General features: G+C 45.2%; 1 protein-coding gene across 1 annotated transcript in view; it reads left to right on the top strand.

Annotated features, from left to right (window-relative positions):
* bicc1a (BicC family RNA binding protein 1a) overlaps positions 1-11138 on the top strand; it is a 265871-nt gene extending 254733 nt beyond the window's left edge. The window contains exons 19-20 of the mRNA XM_080205453.1: positions 1701-1800; positions 9703-11138. Coding sequence (XP_080061579.1) covers positions 1701-1800; positions 9703-9833 — 231 coding nt within the window. The 3' untranslated portion in view covers positions 9834-11138. The remainder of the gene's footprint in view (positions 1-1700; positions 1801-9702) is intronic.
* Positions 11139-21088: the final 9950 nt, after the last annotated feature.

Genomic DNA, 21088 nt, shown 5'->3' with positions numbered 1-21088 from the left:
ACAGCCTCAAGATAAAGGGGGGGGGGGCGGTTTAGAACGGAGTTGAGGAGGAACTTCTTCACTCAAAGGGTGGTGAATCTCTGGAATTCTCTGCCCGTTGAAGTGGTGGAGGCTGCCTTGCTAAATATTTTTAAGACGCAGGTTGATGGGTTTTTGATAAGAGAGGGGATTAAGGGTTATGGGGAGAGGGCGGGAAAGTGGAACTGAGCCATGACAGATCAGCCATGATCTTATTGAATGGCGGGGCAGGCTCGAAGGGCTAGATGGCCTACTCCTGCTCCTATTTCTTATGTTCTTATGTTCTTATGTCAAATATCTGTATATCAAAAAGAGTTAGACAAATTAAGCACTTTTAATTTAACACTATAGTTTATAAAGATGTATGCTCTAAACTCAGGTCCACTCTACTGTTCCTGAGACCAATCTGGAAAGTATGCCACAGCCTCCTGGAATTTACTTTAATTATCTTTGCTATTCCAGCTAACTCTTTAAAGTAACCTGTTCTGGGAGTCTTTCAATTAGCGTTTCAGCTACTCCATCCCCCATCTTTTCCTTTACTGATGTCATAACTAAGGATGCCTCAGCTCCTTGTTCAAGTTTCCCCAGACTGTCTTCCCGTAGCTTTCTATGGGAACTGCGTTGCCTGCTTTTTGCTACAAGGTTCTGTGAGGGCCACTGCAGGCTTCTTCCTCTAGTTTTAAACTAGGAAAATATTCCCTCTACTTTTCTCTTACAAAGTCCGAACTGTGAGAGAGCCCCAGGCACTGAACAATGACATGGGTATCTTCCCTGCATGAAATGCAGGCTTCACTAAACATCACCTCCTATTGGCTATCTCAATCGAGCAGTCTCCACCAAAGCCTCTGTCTTTTTGCCAAACAGAACTGGCTACTCCTGTCAGCAAACACGTACAGATAAATTCAACAAAACAAGGCTCCATTCTCAATTACTATCTCTATGACAATGTGACACAGCCCACCTGTTGCTAGGTAAAATGCCAACATTTTTCATACGGGAAATCGTATGAATAACTTCTGTTCCTACACAAGACAGGCTTACTGGAACGATAACAAAGCCAGAAGCCATCCCCTGCTGTTTATAATCTTGCCTTTCCAGCTGTTGACCTCTTGGCCTCAATTTTTTAAGTGTAATAAACTGCAAGATTGTTTGAATTGCGTTCACTTCAGGATTGCTTATCGATTTCTCAGTCGGTTACCCTCATTTTCAGCAGTTAAGAATTTAATTCAAAGAAACAAAATTTATTCTCTAAAGCATATAAAGCATGAACTTGATTTTCACAGCACCAGAATCAGTCTTACTAGAATGAAGATACAGAACCAAGCTGTAAGTTCTTAAATAAAAACAAACTTTGTATATATCAAAAAGAGTTAGACAAAGTAATCACTATTAACTTAACACTATAGTTTATAAAGACATATGTCCAAAACTCAGATGTATTTATACTTTCCCTGGGACCCATCCTAAAAGTTATGCCACAGCCCTCTGGAATTTACTTTAATTTTCCTTACTATTCCAGCTATTTCTCCAAGGTAAGTGGGCAATATCTTATGGATAATAAACAGCTATTAAATACAAAATGGAGCCTTAAAACGAGCAGTAGGATTAAAGACTTTGTTTTATGCACTTTCTTCATCCTAAACAAAGATATACTGACTTCTCTTTCTCTCGTGACTTCCTAGATTGACCTTCAGACTTTTCTCACCCTGACTGACCAGGATTTGAAGGAACTCGGAATTACCACATTTGGTGCCAGGAGGAAAATGCTGCTTGCAATTTCAGGTCAGTGTATATTTATATTTTCAATAATTTGTTTCCCTTGGTTAGAGAGCAGCAAATCCAAAGCAGGCAATGGAAAACAGCACAGGGGACACCAGTTTTCTGTCCCAACATCTCCCCAAGTTTCTGAATTCAGCATAAGTGTAAAAACATTGTGGGAAATGAAAGTTTAAACACTGTGGCACTGCCTAACTCATTGAGGCCCCTGCTCAATTTCAGAGTTCGTTGCTTACGTCAGTCTCTGAGATTTAATGACTTTAGTGGAGGGGATTCTACATTCAATTACAACAAAACAACTTTTATTTCGATAGGACCCTTAAGATAATAAAACTTTCCAAAATGCTTTCGGAGGAGTGTTGACCCCAAACCTCAAGGAGATGCTGGCTCGGATTCTCCCAAGAAAGTTCAAAGCGTAGAATTTGCGGAAAACTGGAGTAATTCACACTGGTTTTCACAGTGGGTTCACAGGAGAATCTCCCCCCTCTGTGCAATGCAGGGGCCACCAGTGTGATTTGTCATTAGATTTTAGGGGAGGGTCTATTCCCGCCCAGGGGGCTGAAACCAGCAGGACTCTGCACATGCGCATTGACCCTGAACTATCAGCCTCCTATTTGCTGGCCAGCTCAATCGCCCCTGCCAAACCCTCCATGACCCCATCCATTTGCAGGCCAGCCCAGGCCACCTCCCCACCACCGCACCCCCAACCTCCAGCCACTCTCCCACCCCCCAGCTGACCACCTCCACTACCCCCTCCCACTCGGCCTGCCCCGATTGCTCACCTCCTTCCAGCCCCATCAATTACAATGGCAGAGTGACAGCAGGACTCCCCCACCATCCCCACTGATCGCCCCATTGGCCCTGCCCCCCAGTAGGTCCGATCCCTTGGCACAGCCCCACGTCTGATGAGCAGTACCAAGGTGCCCGCTGGCCATGGGCACTTTGTCCCTTGGGCAATGCCCAGGAGGCACAAGCTGGCACTGTCAGGATACCCATGCCTGGGGGCACCACCCCCACTGCCCAACCCCCTGCGGGGGCCCCGAGTGCCCCCCCCCCCCCCCCTTGCTTCAATGGGGTCTTCCAGCTAGTTCCCCTAAAGTGGGGAGGTAGTCCACTGGAGTGAAATACTGGGTGGGGGCCGCTAGTAGGCCCAGAGAATTCAACCCCGGGCCTGCTAATCACATGTAAATTACATTAAAATTAAGATAACTTAAAAGAACAAAGAAAAGTATAGCACAGGAACAGGCCATTTGGCCCTCCAAGCCTGCACCAACCATGCTGCCCAACTCAACTAAAACCCCCTATGCTTCCGGGGACCATATCCCTCTATTCCCATCCTATTCATGTACTTGTCAAGACACCCCTTAAAGTCACTACTGTATCCACTTCCACTCCCTCCCCCAGCAACGAGTTCCAGGCACCCACTACTCTCTGTGTAAAAAAAAATCTGCCTCATGCAGCTCTTTCAAAACTTGTCCCTCACACCTTAAACCTCTGCCTCCTAGTAATTCTCTCTTCCACCCTGGGAAGAAGCTTCTGACTATCCACTCTGTCCATTCCTCTCATAATCTTGTAGACTTCTATCAGGTCTCCCCTCAACCTCCATCGCTCCAGTGAGAACAAACCAAGTTTCTCCAACCTCTCATAGCTAATGCCCTCCATACCAGGCAACATCCTGGTAAATCTTTTCTGTACCCTCTCCAAAGCCTCCACATCCTTCTGGTAGTTTGGCAACCAGAATTGAACACTAAGATTCTATAAAGCTGCAACATGACTTGCCAATTTTTAAACTCAGTACTCCGGCCGATGAAGGCAAGTATGCCGTATGCCTTCTTGACTGCCTTCTCCACCTGCATTGCCACTTTCAGTGACCTGTGTACTTGTACACTCAGATCCCTCTGTACACCCAGATCCCTCTGCCTATCAACTTACCTGGTGTTCCCGCTGGTTTCCAGCATGAATCAGACAGCACCAGATATCACCGCAAATTGGCTGGCACGCCACTAAAAATTTAGCATAGCAGGATGGAAGAATCGCCTCTGCTGGGTCAGGTAGCACAGTGTTTAGCACTGCTGCTTCACAGCTCCAGGGTTCTGGGTTCGATTCCCGGCTCGGGTCACTGTCAGTGTGGAGCTTGCACATTTCCCTCGTGTCTGCGTGGGTTTCCTCCGGGTACTCCGGTTTCCTCCCACAGTCCAAAGATGTGCGGGTTAGGTTGATTGGCCATGCTAAGAAATTGCCCCTTAGTGTCCAGGGATGCATAGGTTAGAGGGATTAGTGGGTATAATATGTAGGGATATGGGGGTAGGGCCTGGGTGGGATTGTGTTCGGTGCAGACTCGATGGGCCAAAAGGCCTCTTTCTGCACTGTAGGGTTCTATGGTTCTATAGGTGACCAAAGGATTGATCAAAGAGGTAGGTTTTAAAGGACTGTCTTAAAGGAGGAAGTAGCAGTGGAAAGCGGAAGAGGTTTAGGGCAGGAATTCCAGAGCTTGATGCCTAGGCAGCTGAAGGCACGGCCGCCACTGGTGGGGGCAGTTAAGATTGGCAATGCTGGAGAGATCAGGATTGGAAGAGTGGAGTATCCTCGGGATTTTGGGGGCAGGATTGTGGCGGTGAGGCTGATTACAGGGCAAGGGTGGGGAGATCCACAGAGAGATTTAAAAAGTAGGATGGGAATTATCAAATTGAGCTGTGGCTGTACAAGGGGTTAATGTAGGTCAGCGAGCACAGGAGTGATGACGGAACAGGACTCGCTATGAGTTAATACACAGGAAGCAAAGCTTTGGATGATCTCTCAAAGAGTAGGATGGCAGGCTGGTTAGGGGAACATTGGAATAGCCCAGTCTGGAAGTAACAAGTGAGTGTTTGAGCAACAGATGAGATGAGGTGAAGTTGGTTGATATTACAGAGATAGGCAGTGATTTATGGATATGTGGTCAGATTTCAGGATCAGATATCACATTGAGGTTGTAACTGGCCTGACTGTGACATAGACATTTGCTGAGGAGAGGAATGGAGCTGGGGACAGAGGAACAGAGTCTTCAGTGGAGTCTGAACTTGATGCTATCAGTCTTTCCAATATTTAGTTGAAGGGACTATGTGCTCCTCCAGCACTGTGTACACGAAACCCGGGCATTAAAAATGACCTGATATATAACTGCCTTTGGAGCTGTGTTTGAGATGTACCTAGCGACATCCTTTGTGTGGTTTAGCTTTGAAACACATTGTCTGCTTGGCTGATCCGATACGTGAAGCCCTGTTTACAGTCAGGTAGAGAGTGATCCGTATGGTTCACATTAACTGGCTGGAAGTTCAGGTTCTAGGCCACCCACAGGTGTTAGACACGTCAGAAAATAGGACTTCAAGCTGTTTGAGTAGGAAGAGATATTGAGCTATAAACATGGAAGTCTAATGACTAAAATGGTGATATGTGGCTTCACTAGTGCGAGGGGATGAACAAACTCCCTTGTAATCTCCCCGACGCTATCTATTTTTTGATTGATTACAAAGGTAAGTGAGTTATCTCATCTACATGTCAAAATATAGAAGCAGCGATTCTCCCTGGCTACTTTCAGCTCTGAAGAGCATTCGAGCTAGCCAAGGAAAGCCCTGTGTTTAGTGCAAGACGCCATCTTGGTAAAGTCATGTCTGCCCAAAGGATTTCAGAGGACTGACTGCCAATTGAAATGTCAGCCCGGGCTCATTAATAAGGGTGCATGGCAGTTTGACAGTATACGGCTTGCCCCGTTGTGCCCTCTCCTCACCATGACTAGCTTAACTGGGGAGTAAATAGGTCAATGCTGAGGATTTAGAACTCTATTTAACGCACTTTTACTGTTCACTTACTGCTGGAGGTTTGAAGAGGACCTTTGAAACACATCAGGAGACAGTGTGCCAAGACTTCACCAACGTTCTGTCAACATTTATTCGGGAAATTCTCTGAGGACTTCATCTAAAAAAGAAAGGAGTGAGTGCTGTGCTACTCTACCTCATTTGGACAGCATTTGGGAGCCACCAGGAGAAAGGAATGTTTAATAATGGGCATCTTGCTAGGCATGGCCCTCGTTCTACAGGAGCAATGGGAGTTGGGTTATCAAGCCAGGCCGAACAGCACCAGAGCTGCAGAAGGGTGAGGTGGGCTCTTTCTCTCTGTGGGCACAGGCCGTTCCCCCCTCCACCAGGACCACCAGATGTGCCTCATCTGAGAATCTCTGCACCCTCTTGCTCATTCCTCGAGCCATCCTTAGTGTGCCAGCCCAGAACACCCCCCATCCTCAGTGGGGATGAATCCAAGAATCCCCACATACGTTGCTGTGAAGATTAGTGTGGAATCAGCATTTGAGATGCTGGCCTCTCTGGGCAAGTTCAGATTATGGTGATCCTCATTGAAGCCCAATGTTACATTGTAAAACCAGACTTTGAGACGGGCACAGTCATACTAGCAAGGCACCCATCTGTCACCTGTATTCATCCTTTCACTAAAATAACCCCCGTTGTATAGGGACAGGAGTAGATCTTTCTATCCTGTCAGCTTGCCCTTCTATTCAATTAGACCCTGGCTTCTCTGTACCTTGTGTCCATTACCTTCCTTGATAGCCCGACACTAACAAAAATCTATTAACAGCAGTCTTGAAAGTCCCCGTCAACCCCCAGCATCCACAGACTAGAAGAGGAGAAATACTTCCTAATTTTACTCGTGAATGGGCTGACTCCAATTATACGATTGTGTTTACTTGCTCTTGGTAATATATAAATGTACAAATTAGGAGGCAGGAGTAGGGACCTCAAACCTGCTGCACCTTCAATACAATCATGGCTGATCTGATTGGAACCTCAACTCCACATTCCCACCTAACCCCCAGATAACCTTTCACCCCTTGCTTATCAAGAATCCGTCCACCTCTTCCTTAAAGATATTCAAAGACTCAGCGAAGAGAGGCCCCCCCCAAGAAAAGAGGGAAGAATTTCTCCTCTTTTCACTATTAAATCTTAAACGTTTTGGATGTATCAATCAGTTAATTCTACAAGGGCTGACTTAACGGAATCAATCTGCTTGGGAAGGTGGGATCAGGGTATTGAGCTGCGCTCAAAATGAATGGCAGAGCAGGCTTGAAAGGCCAAATAGCGTAGTCCTATTTTCTGTGATTCGTCCTCATAGTTTAACCCTTTTAGTTGGAGTATCAGTCTAATGATCTGCCCTGCACCCCTTCCTATGTTTCCTGAGGTGTGGTGCTCAGAGCTATCCGCATTGTTCCTGTGGGGGTCTGATTAGGGTTGTGGGTAAATGTGTGCGATTGCCTAATACACCTTGCATTACCGTTTCCCAGATTAAAAATAGTTTCAGTCAATTGGGTTTTGAAACCAAAAGCAAACCACGCCCGTGAAGCTGGGATTGGTGGTTCCCGAGTGTGGGACTGGTTTCCGCTGGTGTGCCTGGAACCAGCTGGAGTTCCAGAAGGGATTGGAAAGTCACGAAAGGGCTGGAAATTTACAGCAGATCCAGCAGCACCTGAAAGAAACTAGGCTGAATGGTTTGGGCCTGGCCTGTCATCATATTGCTGAGCGAGTCCAGCGTCCTTATGCAGCTCTCTGAGCTTTCAGTCACCTGAGGTTGTAAATCTTCTCACTTCACTGTCCTCAGCACCTCCACTGTTCTGATGAAACTCAAAGTAAGCTCAAGGAACAGCGCCTCATCTTTTGGTTAGGCACTTTACAACCTACCTAACATCAAATCCAACCATTTCAAACAATGACCTCCATTTTTCTGACAGTGATTATCGGTATCAAGGAAGGTCAGTTATTTGGATAGCTGGTTTGTGATGCAGACACTAAGGGGCAATTTAGCATGGCCTTTCTACCTAACCTGTACACCTGTAGACTGTGGGAGGAAACCGGGGCACGTGGAGGAAACCCACGCAGACACGGGGAGAACATGCAGATTCCACACAGTCACCTGAGACCGGAATTGAACCCAGCTCCCTAGCCCTGTGAGACAGCAGTGCTAATCACTGTGCTGCCCATGCCACTGTTCAGTTATCTTTACACTGCTCACTGTTCTCTCTGAACTGTCTCCCCAGCTACAAACGTTATTTTTCAATGACCATTTCTTTTGTGTGGAACAGATTCTAATGCTAATTAGACCAGTGAAATTTCTTCAGTGTCATTTTCATTAACTTATTTAGCCATTTAAGTAAAATTGTGTGTAACTGAATTGCCAATAAAGTTACTACTTAGGCTGTACTACAGAAGAGAACGAGGGAGGAATAATTCAAATTTAGCTCCATTTCTCTGAACGTCAATTTGTCTAAATTTGCTTTGTTCTCTTTCAGTCAGCCCTGACTAATTTCCTTTGATCGTATTGTAGATACCTTTTGAGGTGGGGGTTCCTAAAAGCCACAGCCCTGATATTAAGCTGTGGAATGTTACTGTCCAAATGCTTACTGCCCTCTGCTCAAATTTGCCACGGTTGTTTTAATAGAGGCATTATTAACCTGCTTAAAATAAAGAGGCCACTTGCCTTTGATTGGGGAGAGGGGAGGGAACAGTATCAGGCAAATACTTGTGTTTCCACACCTCCATTTTGAGTGGCCATAATACAAATATCGTACAGTGTCTCTTTCAAATCTAGGAGACAGCATTGCCCTCAGATCCTGACTTCTCTTTGGAAAGTGACTTTGCTGGGAGCTATCTGTCTACTGGATATCCATCTACCAGCCCCAAACAATTCTCACTTCATCATACTGGCGCGGAGATAGATCCCCCAGCTAAAAGCAGACATGTATTAGAAAGTCTATCTGATCGAATGTGCTTGGATTGGATACAAACGGATCCCGTGTTCATTGATTTGATGTTTGTGCAATCTTCTTTTAACCCCACCTATCCAGCAGGGTGGATCTGTTATTGCTCCTGGGCAGAAAATATTATTCTCCCCTCAGGTAATTTGAGTTAGTTTATTTGTTTAACATAAAAGAGGCCAAGAGGGTTCACTCGCTGCTACTGCCAGTGAAAAAGAACCCTTTTGCCTTTTAAAGAGCTCTTTGCATGTACACTATATCTACTGAGTGAGAGTTGCCTGGCAGGTACAGTCTAAACACAATGAGTATGTTTAAAAAGTCAGTTTGCCATCAGCAAAAGGAATCCCAAGAGCCTGGCATGTGGTGTTGGCCACCTGTACTTTGATTCAAATGTTGAAGGAGCAGAGATATAGTTCCATGTGACTTGGAGGGGAGCTTGCGGGGGTGATTGTTTCCCCTTGTGACCGATTCTTAGTATGGTCCCGGGTTTGGAAGGTGCTGCCAAAGGGGCTTCGGTGAGTTGCTGCAGTGCATCTTGTGGATGGTACCCTCTGCTACCACGGTGTGTCAGAGAGTGACTGTTTCAAGTGGTGGATGGGATGCCGATCAAAGCGGGCGGCTTTGCCCTGGGTTACGATGAGCTTCTTGAGTGTTGTTGTCGCTGCACTCACCCAGATGAGGAGAGGCTCCTCTGTCACACTGCTGACTTGTGCCCTGTAGACAGTCGCAAGACTTTGAGGAGTAAGAGTTGAGCCTCTGAACCCAGCCATAGGATTTATATTTCGAGTCAGTGATAATCCCTGTGGTATTTATTTGACACTGGTGCCGTTGAATGTCAAGTAGAGATTACATTTTCTCGTGTTGAAGCTATTTACAACCTTACCCTTGCATGATGTTATTTTGCCAATAATATTTTCATTATCAAACGTGAATGTTGTCCATGTTTACTGCATTCAAGTCCAAAGCAAATGGAGAGATGTATTGTAGCATTCTGGCACCCAGTGTTTTAAGTTGTTCGTCTAATTACGGTAATCAAACCGGAGGCTTACTTCTGGTGCAAGGGCCTCGCAGACAATGAACGCTTTCTTTTCCCTTTTCTCCTCGCTTTTCAGAATTGAACAAAAACTGTCGGAAGCATTTTCAGCCTCCAAACATTCGCTCGACATTTCTAGAAGGCGGAGCAAGTGGCCGGTTGCCGCGCCAATATCACGCCGACATTGCCAGCATCAGCGGTCGGTGGTAGGGGTGAACTGTGGAACCTGCCGTCCCGTAGCTGGCACGAATGAGGCAAGCTGGCACAGACTTGTCGTGCGACGTTAACCCTGTGGAAAGCATTTACTGCACAGAGCCCCGGGCGATTTCAGAGTTCGGATTGCAAAGAATCAAAGCTGTCTTGACACCGTGCAAACAATTGTGCCAAAAATCGCAGAAGAAGAATTGGCCAACGACGTGTATTCTGTGGTTGCCTTTTGCTGTTTCACCAAATATGATACTCACCTATATGCAGACCAGAGAACAACAAGACCGTTAACACTAGCTTTCTTGCTTAATGTTATTTATTAGAAAACAAAAACTTAAAATGGTGCACTGAAATGTTAGGTTCCACGGTAGAATTAAACCCGAACCACTAACCCAAGTGCATTGTGGGTATATTTAGTAAGATGTGTTGTACTGCTGAGTAGAAAGACTTCAATGTAATTGCCTCTGCACTTTACACGTCCTGGTTTCCTCGACCTGTGGAAATGTGTTTTTGTTCTCTCTGGTCTCCATATACGTCGAGGCTTTCGTTAGCAGGGTTGGGGAAATGGAGAGGGTGTCCCGTGGGAGCTGAGTGAAGTTAGCTTCGTTCTAGAGGCGTAACTATTGTACGGTGAGGCCTGGGACACCAGTCACCAGACAACCTCATTCCCCCAGACGCAGGTACTGAAGCAGTGTCGATATACAGTGAATATATCTGATTGCATTTTACTGCCATCTCAAACACGTTTACAGTATTCGCTATGCTGGTTTTCTACTCTACAAAGTTTGTAAAAATGTTACTTCTTACATGTTTGTTGCACTCGAGTTCTTTCTTACAATTTACGCCGCAGGAGTAGTCCATTTGGCCCAACTGGTCTTTGCCAGTAGCAGTGCCCTACACGAGCCTCTTCCCGTCCCTCTTCACCTTACTGTATTGGCGTAATGTCCGATATCTTCCTTCCTTGTGCATTACCGAGCTTCCCCAACAAATGCATCTGTGCTATATACCTCAGCTACACCCTGGTGCTGAGTTTCACATGTTGCTGCTCAAAGTGCAGTCCATTTCAATGTTCTCCAACCCAGCACTTCCCCTCACCTCATGACTCCAACTCAAGACGACGTTCTCTCAACTTTGGAGCGGCACGATGGCACAGTGGTTAGCAGTGCTCCCTCTCAGCGCCAGGGAACCCAGGTTCAATTCCAGCCTCAGGCCACTTTCTGTGTGGAGTCTGTATGTTCTCCCCATGTCTGCATGGGTTTCCTCCCACAGTCCAAAGATGAGCGGGTTAGTAGATTGGCTGTGCTAAATTGCCCCTTCGTGTCAGGGGGATTAGCAGGATAAATGTGTGGGGTTGCGGGGAATGGGGCCTGGGTGGGGGATTGTTGTTGGTGCAGACTCGATGGACCTCTTTCTGCGCTGTAGGGATTCTGTGACTTGGAGGAGAAGGTGCCAAGCTCCTGGAGACTGGAGACAGAGGGAAGCCTTTGCCTGAGTTTTCAAACTGGTTTGACTTCAGAATTTGAAACTGGATTTCCTCCTTGTTCTCTCCTTTCCCACCACCTTCTAAGGTAAAGAGGTTTGTCCTGGATTCGTTTGATTTCTTATTTATTCATGATTTGCCATGTCCCCGATAACTGCACCCACAGCAGTGTCTGTGCCATGCTGTAACATTTTCAGCCAATTGTGCGAGAGAGTCAGCGCCACTGCTGTTCTGTCGAGCCTCTACAGTGTTAATGTGAAACTCTCCCAAAAAAAAATGTCAGCTTTTGAGAGGCTTTGCTGTGCAGATTGAGATGGAGCTGAAATGGTGGTGTGACCAGTTGATGTTGGCAGAACGTCTATCTTCATTTTCTTGCAAAGTTTATTTAAAAGAAAACAAAGATAGTATGTCAGTTTGTGGGTGGACTTGGCATCAGATGTGGTCTGAAGCTGAAACAGATGGCGCGCAATAGCCTGCGTGTTTATCTGGAAACTTTTGTTGCAGTTCAGTTTCGAAAGTCGTTCTTATTACCACATCAAAGTGTTTTTATTTGTGGAGTTATTTTTTTTTCGCTGTTGAATCATTTGAATGGAGATGGACAGGAAAAGCCCTGGAGTTTATCGAGCCTGTCCCAAATAAGTGTGCAACCTTGTGTCTCTCAATGTATTCATTCCAGATAAAGAAACCAAGCCAGTCGGCTAAGAAAGACCTGGGGAAACTGATCTCCAGTCCCCTTGAAAGCGAATCCAGGAGGCCACTCTGGCCCCTGATGCATGTTGTACAGCACCTAGCTTTTGTACGTGCTGATCTTTGCCCCAGTCAGAGAAGGTCCAGCTCTCGTTTGAAGGAATTCAGCGAATCCATTGCTCAATCTGGCAGCTTGTCCCCAGGAGGACTGGACAATCTCGCTGCCCATTTAACACACAACTGCCATGGATGATGGTTTGTAATATACTGGTAGGAAGTGATGTAGATGGAAGTGCAATTCATTTCCGCTCTCCTTCCTTGCCTCTTCATGACCCCAACTGAAGACCATGCTTACTCAATTTTACAACCCCTTGTTAGAGAAGGTGCCAGTCTCCCACACTGAAGACAGAGGGAAGCCTTCTCAAACCCATTGCTTTCAGAGTTTGAAAACCAGTTTCCTAATTGTTTTCTCTCCTTTGCCAAGACTATCTCCAGTGCTCCTCACTTCAGTTGCATCCCGTGAAGATAATGCAAGCTTTCTGTTCTACTCTCACTGGAAGCTTTGCCCCTGAAATTTTCTTTTGCACTGACTCTTGTCTCCATGGTAAGAATTCTCACAACGCCAGGTTAAAGTCCATTAGGTTTATTTGGTAGTAAATGCCACAAGCTTTTGGAATGCTGTTCATTCGTCAGGTGAGTGGAGAGTTCTGATCAGAAATAGAGCACATTATATCTCTCCACTCACCTGATGAAGGAACAGCATTTCTGAAAGCTTGTGGCATTTACTACCAAATAAACCTGTTGGACTTTAACCTGGTGTTTTGAGTCTTCTTACTGTGTTTATCCCAGGCCAATGCTGGCATCTCCACATCTTGTCTCCATGTGCAGTTTTCCCAATACAGTTAACGAGCCCAAAGGTGTCCGAAGAATTAAGTATCACAGTGTTTCTGTTGGATCCATGAAGGTTTTTCACAAAAATGAAGCAAATGCCACGCTGCTACCCAGTTACGTTGATGTTCGTGTCTAGGAACGTATGAATAAGGACTTTAATGATGTAACCCACCAAAGGGACAGCACGGTGGCACAGTGGTTAGCACTACTGCATCACAGCGCCAGGGACGCGGGTTCAATTCCGGCCTTGGGTCACTGCCTGTGTGGAGTTTGCACTTTCTCTCCGTGTCTGCGTGGGTTTGCTCCGGGTTCCTCCCACAGTCCAAAGACGTGCGGGTTAGGTTGATTGGCCATGGTAAATTGACCACAGTGTCAGAGAGATTGGCAGGGTAAACGTGTGGGGTTACGGGAATAGGTCCTGGGTGGGATTGTGGCCTGTACAGAATCGATGGGCCAAGTGGCCTCCTTCTGTAGGGATTCTATGATATGAAGTGTCCTGTGTAGCAGCAACATCATTTTTGCTGCGTGTGTGAAGTTAATGATAAAGAAATATGTGAAGTTTAATATTGTTTTCTACGTTCAGTGGCAATAATGCATATGGTCTGTGTAGATAATTGTTGGATGGATCGAAAACAAATTTGCACACTAAAGGGAAGAGGCTATTTTGTCACTTTTATATATAAAATGTTATTTTGTGATTTATTTCTCAATTATTAGCCACTAAGAGGAAATCCATACTTGTGAATCCCTCTAGAAGTTTTTAAAAAGTTAGCGATATATGCGTGTGCGTGTGTGTACACACACCAAAGTGAAGGCTCTTCAGTTTATGGAAGGTAAACTGAAAGAATGTTCTTTACGAAACACTGGAAGAATACACGCTTGTCTCAAGCGTGAGGAGGTGCCCCGCTAACCTTGTGTAGACTAACATCGAGATCCAATGACTATCTAACGGACAAAGCTGTTTGATTGTCAGCTTAAATTGAAGGTTTAAAAATAACTGAGTTCCTTGAATAATTACTTATCTGTAAATATAGCACAGATGTTTATTTTCAGTGCGCGTTGTGGGGGGGGGGGGTGGATCTGATGACCTTTTTATGATTTTCGATTCAAATGATATTGTTTATGGATAAGCTTTAAGAAAGGGAATTTTCGACTCAATTTTACATTGTATTAAAAGATAATTTTATATATCCTTTTCTTTAAAGTCTGTTGTGAAAATATATTTTGCATCTGCACAGAATCAAACATGGCATTGCCACAGCTCCGTCCTGAACTATCCGAATCTGGCGTCTGGGATGTTAGCTGTGAAAAACCACTTTTGCCTGAAGTTCAGTTGTTTATCACGTGTGACAAATTAACAGGGAATTTTCTCATCTGATCTTTCGAACGGCGAGCAATAAATTGCTTCGCTTTGGAACAACGTAATGTGAGTGAGTGAGAAAGTGAGGGAGTGTGTCTTTTTAGGATTGAGAATGTTTGGATTATTATCCACCCCTAGAACAATCAACGATATATGGACAGGTGATGGATTTCTTCCAATACTTCATATGAAAGTGACCCATTTTGATTTAGCGTGACAGTGGGACCTACTTGGACACAGTATGTCCATTAGTATGTTTCTTTACAGTCTATCCTGGGGTTACTTACTGCTTTCTATTACAAGCTTCTTTCACTGCCCCTTGTGGACCAGTGCGTTTGCAGCTCATTTTTTTTGTCAGTAGCAATATCAGGGTGGCCTCATGAACCAATAATCTAGAGCCCCAATCTAATGCTGCTGGGGGGAGGGTTCCAATCTCGCAACGGCACGTGTGGAATATTAATAAATCTGAAATTAAAAGCTAGCCTCACCGATGATGACCATGAAGTCATTGTCAATTGTTGTAAAAACCCATGTGGTTCACTAATGCCCTTGAGGGAAGGAAATCTGCTGTCCTTACCTGGCTGACATATGATCCAGACCCACAGCAATGTAGTTCTAACTGCCGACCAAAATGGTCAAGCAACTGGCATCAAACCACTACAAAGTCAAAAAGGAATGAAGCCCAGCATTGACCAGGCACTGGAAAAACAACAGCAAACCCAGCCCTGTCCACCCTGCAAGGTCCTCCTTACTAACATCTGGGGGCTTGTGCCAAACTGGGGAGAGCTGTCTCTCAGATTAGTCAAGCAACAGCCTGACTTAGCCATGCTCGCAGAAGCCAATGTCCCAGACACCACTCTCTCACCATCCCTGGGTATGTGCCAACTTGCCAGAAGGACAGACCCACCAGAGATGGTGGCACAGTGGTGGCCAGTTGAGAGGGAGTTGCCCTGGGAGTGCTGGATATTGACCGTGGACCCCATGAGTCTCAGGTCAAACATGGGTCAGTAAACTCATTGGGTTACCACCTATTGTCCCCTCCAATTCCCTCTACGTTGAAAAGTAGCAACACTGCTGACTGAGCAGGCCAAGTTCTAAAGGATGTAGCTGCTCGACTGGGATTTGTGGCAGGTGGTGCACAGCCAACAAGAGGGAAAAAAAACCTCATCCTCATCAATCTACCTGTCACAGAAGCATCTGTCCATGATGCTATTGGTAGGAATGACCACCGCACAGTCCTTGTGGAGACAAAGTCCAGGTTCACATTGAGGATACCCTCCATTGCGTGGTGTGGCACTGCTACCATGCTAAATGGGATAGATTTTGAATAGATCTAGCAACTCAAGACTTGGCATTGAGGCGCTGTGGGCCATTAACAACAGCACAATTGCATACAACTACAATCTGCAACCTCATGGCCCGGCATATCTCCCACTCTACTAGCAAGCCTGGGATCGATCCTGGTTCAAGGAAGAATGTGGGAATACATGCTGGGAGCAACACCAGGCATACCTAAGAATGTGCTGTCAAACTGGTGAAGCTGCTAGTTGTGTGCCAAACAGCATAGAGTCAAATGATTACACAACTAATAGGTCAGACCTGAGCTTTGCAATCCTGAATGGTGGTGGACAATCAAACAACTAACTCTAAAAAGATATCCCAGTCCTCAATGGATGAGCCCAGGTCATCAATCTTTTTCAGCCAGAAGTGCTGAGTGGATGATCCACCTCAGCCTCCTTCAGAAAACACAGCTGCTAGTCTTCAGACAATTCGATTCACTTTGCATGATGTCAAGAAAAAGCTGAAGGCACTGCAAAGGCTATGGGCCCTGATAATAGTCTGGCTGTAGTATTGAAGAATTGTGCTCCAGAATTTTCTCCAATTTCAGCAAACTGAAATGAATGTTGGTGAGATCAGCCATTGGATCGTACACTGGACGGATGGCTCAATGGTAGTAAATGAAGGTCTTGATGCTCATGAAAGAGGATAGCTATTAGTTTACGTTGAACTTCAGAGAAAAAATAACCAACAAGTCTCTGGGAAGGAAGGGGACATTGTACCTTTAAATTCCACTCCATCCACAGGTTACACAGTTGTAGACGCCTTGACATTTCACATAATACTAACTAGAATATACAGCACAGCATCAGGCCATTCGACTTAACTGGTCAATAGTCCAATGTTTATGCTGCATATTGCTTTCTCCCACATGTACTTAACCTAGCTTCCTCTTAAATGCTACTTGTTTCAACCACTCTCATGTGGGGCAAGTGATGGCCTGTTTGTATTTTTGCTGGACTATGAATTCAGAATCTCAGCTAATGTTCTGGGGACCCGGGTTTGACTCCCACCACAGCAGATGGTGTAATTTGAAAGCAATAAAAAATATCTGGAATTAAGAATCTACTGATGACCATAGGGAAAAAAAACATAGACAATTACAGCTCAGAAACAGGCCTTTTGGCCCTTCTTGTCTGTGCCGAACCATTTTTCTGCCTCGTCCCACTGACCTGCACTTGGACCATATCCCTCCACACTCCTCTCATCCATGTACCTGTCCAAGTTTTTCTTAAATGTTAAAAGTGACCCCGCATTTACCACTTTATCCGGCAGCTCATTCCACACTCCCACCACTCTCTGCGTGAAGAATCCCCCCCTAATATTCCCTTTAAACTTTTCTCCTTTCACCCTTAACCCATGCCCTCGGGTTTTTTTCTCCCCTCGCCTCAGTGGGAAAAGTCTGTTTGTATTCACTCTATCTATACCCATCAAAATCTTATACACCTCTATCAAATCTCCCCTCATTCTTCTACGCTCCAGGGAATAAAGTCCTAACCTATTCAATCTCTCTCTGTAACTCAGCTTCTCAAGTCCCAGCAACATCCTTGTGAACCTTCTCTGCTCTCTTTCAACCTTATTTACATCCTTCCTGACCATGAAACCATTGTCGATTGTCGGAAAAACCCATCTGGTTCACTCATATCCTTTAGGGAAGGAAATCTGCCGTCCTTACCCAATCTGGCCAACATGTGACTCCAGAGCCACAGCAATGTGGTTGACTCTCAACTGCCCTCGGGTAACTAAAATGGGCAATAAATACAGGCCAGCCAGTGACCCCCATGTCCCACGGATGAATGAAAATAATGTGGTTGCGAGTTTCACACTCAAAACTACTCAATTATAAAACACATTTTTCCTGAATTTTCCACTGGATTTATTAGTTAACCATTTTATGGGCCCTGATTCAGGTCTTGTCTGAACTCCTTCAACTGCCTTTCTGATCACATCTAACAATACCACAGCTATCTGTGTAACCATCCCCCACACTGCTATCAATCAGTTTCCTTGTGATTTATTCTATATCCATCCATAACTATGCACAAATAAAACTTACAATAATGCTGAAACTATTCATTTCTGTCACTTTGACTATACAGCACCAGGGTAGCCACATTACCCACTGGATAAAGACACATCAGCAGGGCAGTGTCACAGTTAATCTGTACCCAGCAGAGCACCTACCGACAGTACAGATATTAGTGGTGACAGCTGAGGGATAAAGGTCAGGATGCCTGAGCTTGCCTGCTGCTCTGAAAAGAAAAATTGCAATCCATCTAGAATCCCTACAGTGATTCGGCCAATTGAACCTGCACCAACAATAATCCCACCCAGGCCCTATCCCCATGACCCCACCCTGCTAACCTCACGAATACTAAGGGACAATATAGCCTAGCCAATCCACCTAACTTGCACATCTTTGGACACTAAGGAACAATTTAGCATGGCCAGTCCACCTAACCTGCACATCTTTGCAGTGTGGGAGGAAACCAGAGTTCCCGAAGGAAACCCACGCAGACATGGGGAGAATGTGCAAACTCCACACAGACAGTCACCCGAGACCGGAATTGAACCCAGGTCCCTGGCGTTGTGAGGCAGCAGTGCTAACCATTGGACCACCGTGCTGTCCATCTGACAGCATCTGAACAAGAAGAGTTGACATCTTCCCTCGTTAAAGCAGAAAATGCTGGATAGACTCGGCAGATCTGGCAGGATCTGTGGAGAATGAAACAGTTAGTGTTTTGAGTCCAAATGACTTTTCTACAGAACTGATGGATTGCACCTCCAACAATGCAGCACACCTTCACAACTGCACTAAATTAAATTTAATCCTGTTTGTCAGCCTAGAGTTTATGCTCAGGTCCAAACAGGGGCTTGGGCTGATACAAGAACAATCATTTCTGTAGCAGCATTAACATAGTAAAAGCCCCTTGGGTATTCCTGGGGAATGTTATCAGACCAGGTTACCTCATGCGCAACCCCAGTGGACTGTACAAATAGTGTTTGTCACATTGCTGGAGGCACAATGCTGAGTCCAACATATTGTGGTTGCTGAGATTTGAAAATGCAGGCCATTGGATAGACAGCGTGGCCAGTTATAAAACAGAATCCAACAGTGCAGGCACTAGAGTGACTGGAGTTTTGAAAGGCAGGTATGGGGCAGCACGGCAGAACAATGGTTAGCGCTGCCTCACAGCTCCAGGGACCTGGGTTCAATTCCCATCTTGGGTCACTGTGCAGAGTCGACACATTCTCCCTGTGTCTACATGGTTGCATCTGGGTGCTCTGGTTTCTTCCCACAGTCCAAAAAAGATATGCTGGTTAGGTGCATTGGCCATGCTAAATTCTCCCCCAGTGTACGCAAACAGGTGCTGGAGTGTAGCGACTAGGGGATTTTCATGGTAACTTCATTGCAGTGTTAATGTAAGCCTACTTGTGATTAATAAATAAACTTAAAAATTAAACTTACTAATCTTAATTTCATCGATAACTGCCTAAGATCAGGTTTTGCCAGTACAGATTCAAGTTATTTGTTGGGGTCTTAGGGATGGCAGTTTCCAAAAAGCACAATGAGGTAATTTGAACACAATCCCATATTGGAATTAAAGCTCTTGAGAAAATTCTAAATGGCAGATGTTTAAAAATTCTTTCACAAAATTCACTGGCACAGCTCTGACCTGCTCGCGTATGGTTCCTGCCAGGGCCATTTAGTTCCTGACCTCTTTGCAACTCGGTCGAAACATAGACAAACGATCTCAACTCAAGAGGTGAGAGTGACTTCCCTCGACATGAAGGCAGCATTTGACTTGAGTATGGCATCAAGAAACCCTAGGAAAAGTGAAGTCAATGGAAACCAGCTCTACTGGTCGGAGTCATACCTGACGCAAGGGAAAAAGGATTGTGATTGTTGGAGGTTAACTATCTTAGCTCCAGGACATCACTACAGGTGTTCCTCAGGGAGCGTCATGGCGAAACAATCTTCGGTTGCTTTATCAATGACCTTCTCTCCATCATAAGATCAGAAGAGGAATGTTCACTGATGCTTGACAATGTTAAATACCATTTATGAGTCCTCAGATAATGAAGTAGACCATGGTCAGATGCAGCAATTGACCAGAAACTAAACTGAACCAACTATAGAATCCCTCCACTGCAAAAGGAGACCATTCAGCCCATCGATCCTGTATCGACAGCAATCCCACCCAGGCCCATATACTTACCTTGCTAATCCCCCTGACACTAAGGGTTGATTTAGCATAGCTAATTAACCTAACTCACACATCTTTGGAATGAGGGAGGAAACCAGAGTGCCCGGAAGAAACCCACGCAGACACGGGGAGAACAGGGAAACTCCACGGAGTCACCCAAGGCCAGTTGAACCTGGGTCCCTGGTGTTATGATGCTGCAGTGCTAACCACTGTGCACCCATATAAATACCATTATTACAAGAGCAGTGCAGAGACTGGGAATCCTGCTTGAAGTCACTCAACTTCTGACTCTCCAAAACCTGTCCGTCATCCACAAGGCATAAGACGGGAGTGTGATGGCATTATCCTTCATTTGCCTTGCTGAGTGTGGCTGCAACAACATTCAAGCAACTTGGTGCCATCCAGGACAAAGCAGCCTATTTTATTGATAGCCCGTTCATCACCTTAACCATTCATTCCCTCCACCACTGATACACAGTGGCAGCAGTGTGCACCATCTATAAGATGCAGTGCAACAACTCGTCAAGCCCCATTTGACAACTGTACAAGCTCTATTACTGGAAGGACAAGGAAAGCAGACACATGGAAACACCATCAACTTCCCCTCCAAGCTACTCACCATCCAGACTTGGATACAGGGACTCCAGCAGTTCAAGGAGCTGTCTCACCCACACCCTCTCAAAGCAATTAGGGGTTTGTAATAAATACTGGCCTAGCCAGCAACGCCCACATCCCATGAAAAAAATAACTAATGTTCTCTCTGACTATCTCTTTCCCTATTAAAGACTCTGCCATAAATGTGAGATGTTTTTCCGTCCCTCTCCAGCAATGAAATCCGGTTATATTACAGAGTCATGTCTGTAATCAAGCTTTTGGAGTGAGGGTTAAAACAAAATAAAGGTTTTTAGATCATGAAATGTGAACCACTGAGAGTAAACACTTCCAATATGTCAAAGATATCACTACGAACCAGAAGGACAAAATCATTGACTTAACATCATGACACTTGGATATAATTTTCTGAATTGCTACAAATAATGTTTGAGTAAATTATCCCATTTAAAGCTGGCTCTGGGACACATGCTCTGTGAGCGCAGCCATTGCCCTGATGTAAAGAGCTAAGGACTGTTTTATGCTGCAGTTATTTGTATAAATCTCTTCACAGAGTTAGAATCTACATCTGCTGCCAGAAACAAGGGTTTCCTTTCCCTGATAATAGCATCAGAGATGAAACAACTTATTGCACGCAGTTTAGTAAGAACACTGCTTTGTGAATCCTGGAAAACACAACCCA

Source organism: Carcharhinus amblyrhynchos, chromosome 17 (assembly GCF_965287045.1).
Source record: "Carcharhinus amblyrhynchos chromosome 17, sCarAmb.v2.hapA, whole genome shotgun sequence".
Classification (NCBI taxonomy): Eukaryota; Metazoa; Chordata; class Chondrichthyes; order Carcharhiniformes; family Carcharhinidae; genus Carcharhinus; species Carcharhinus amblyrhynchos.
This window is presented reverse-complemented; position numbering and strand designations above follow the sequence as displayed.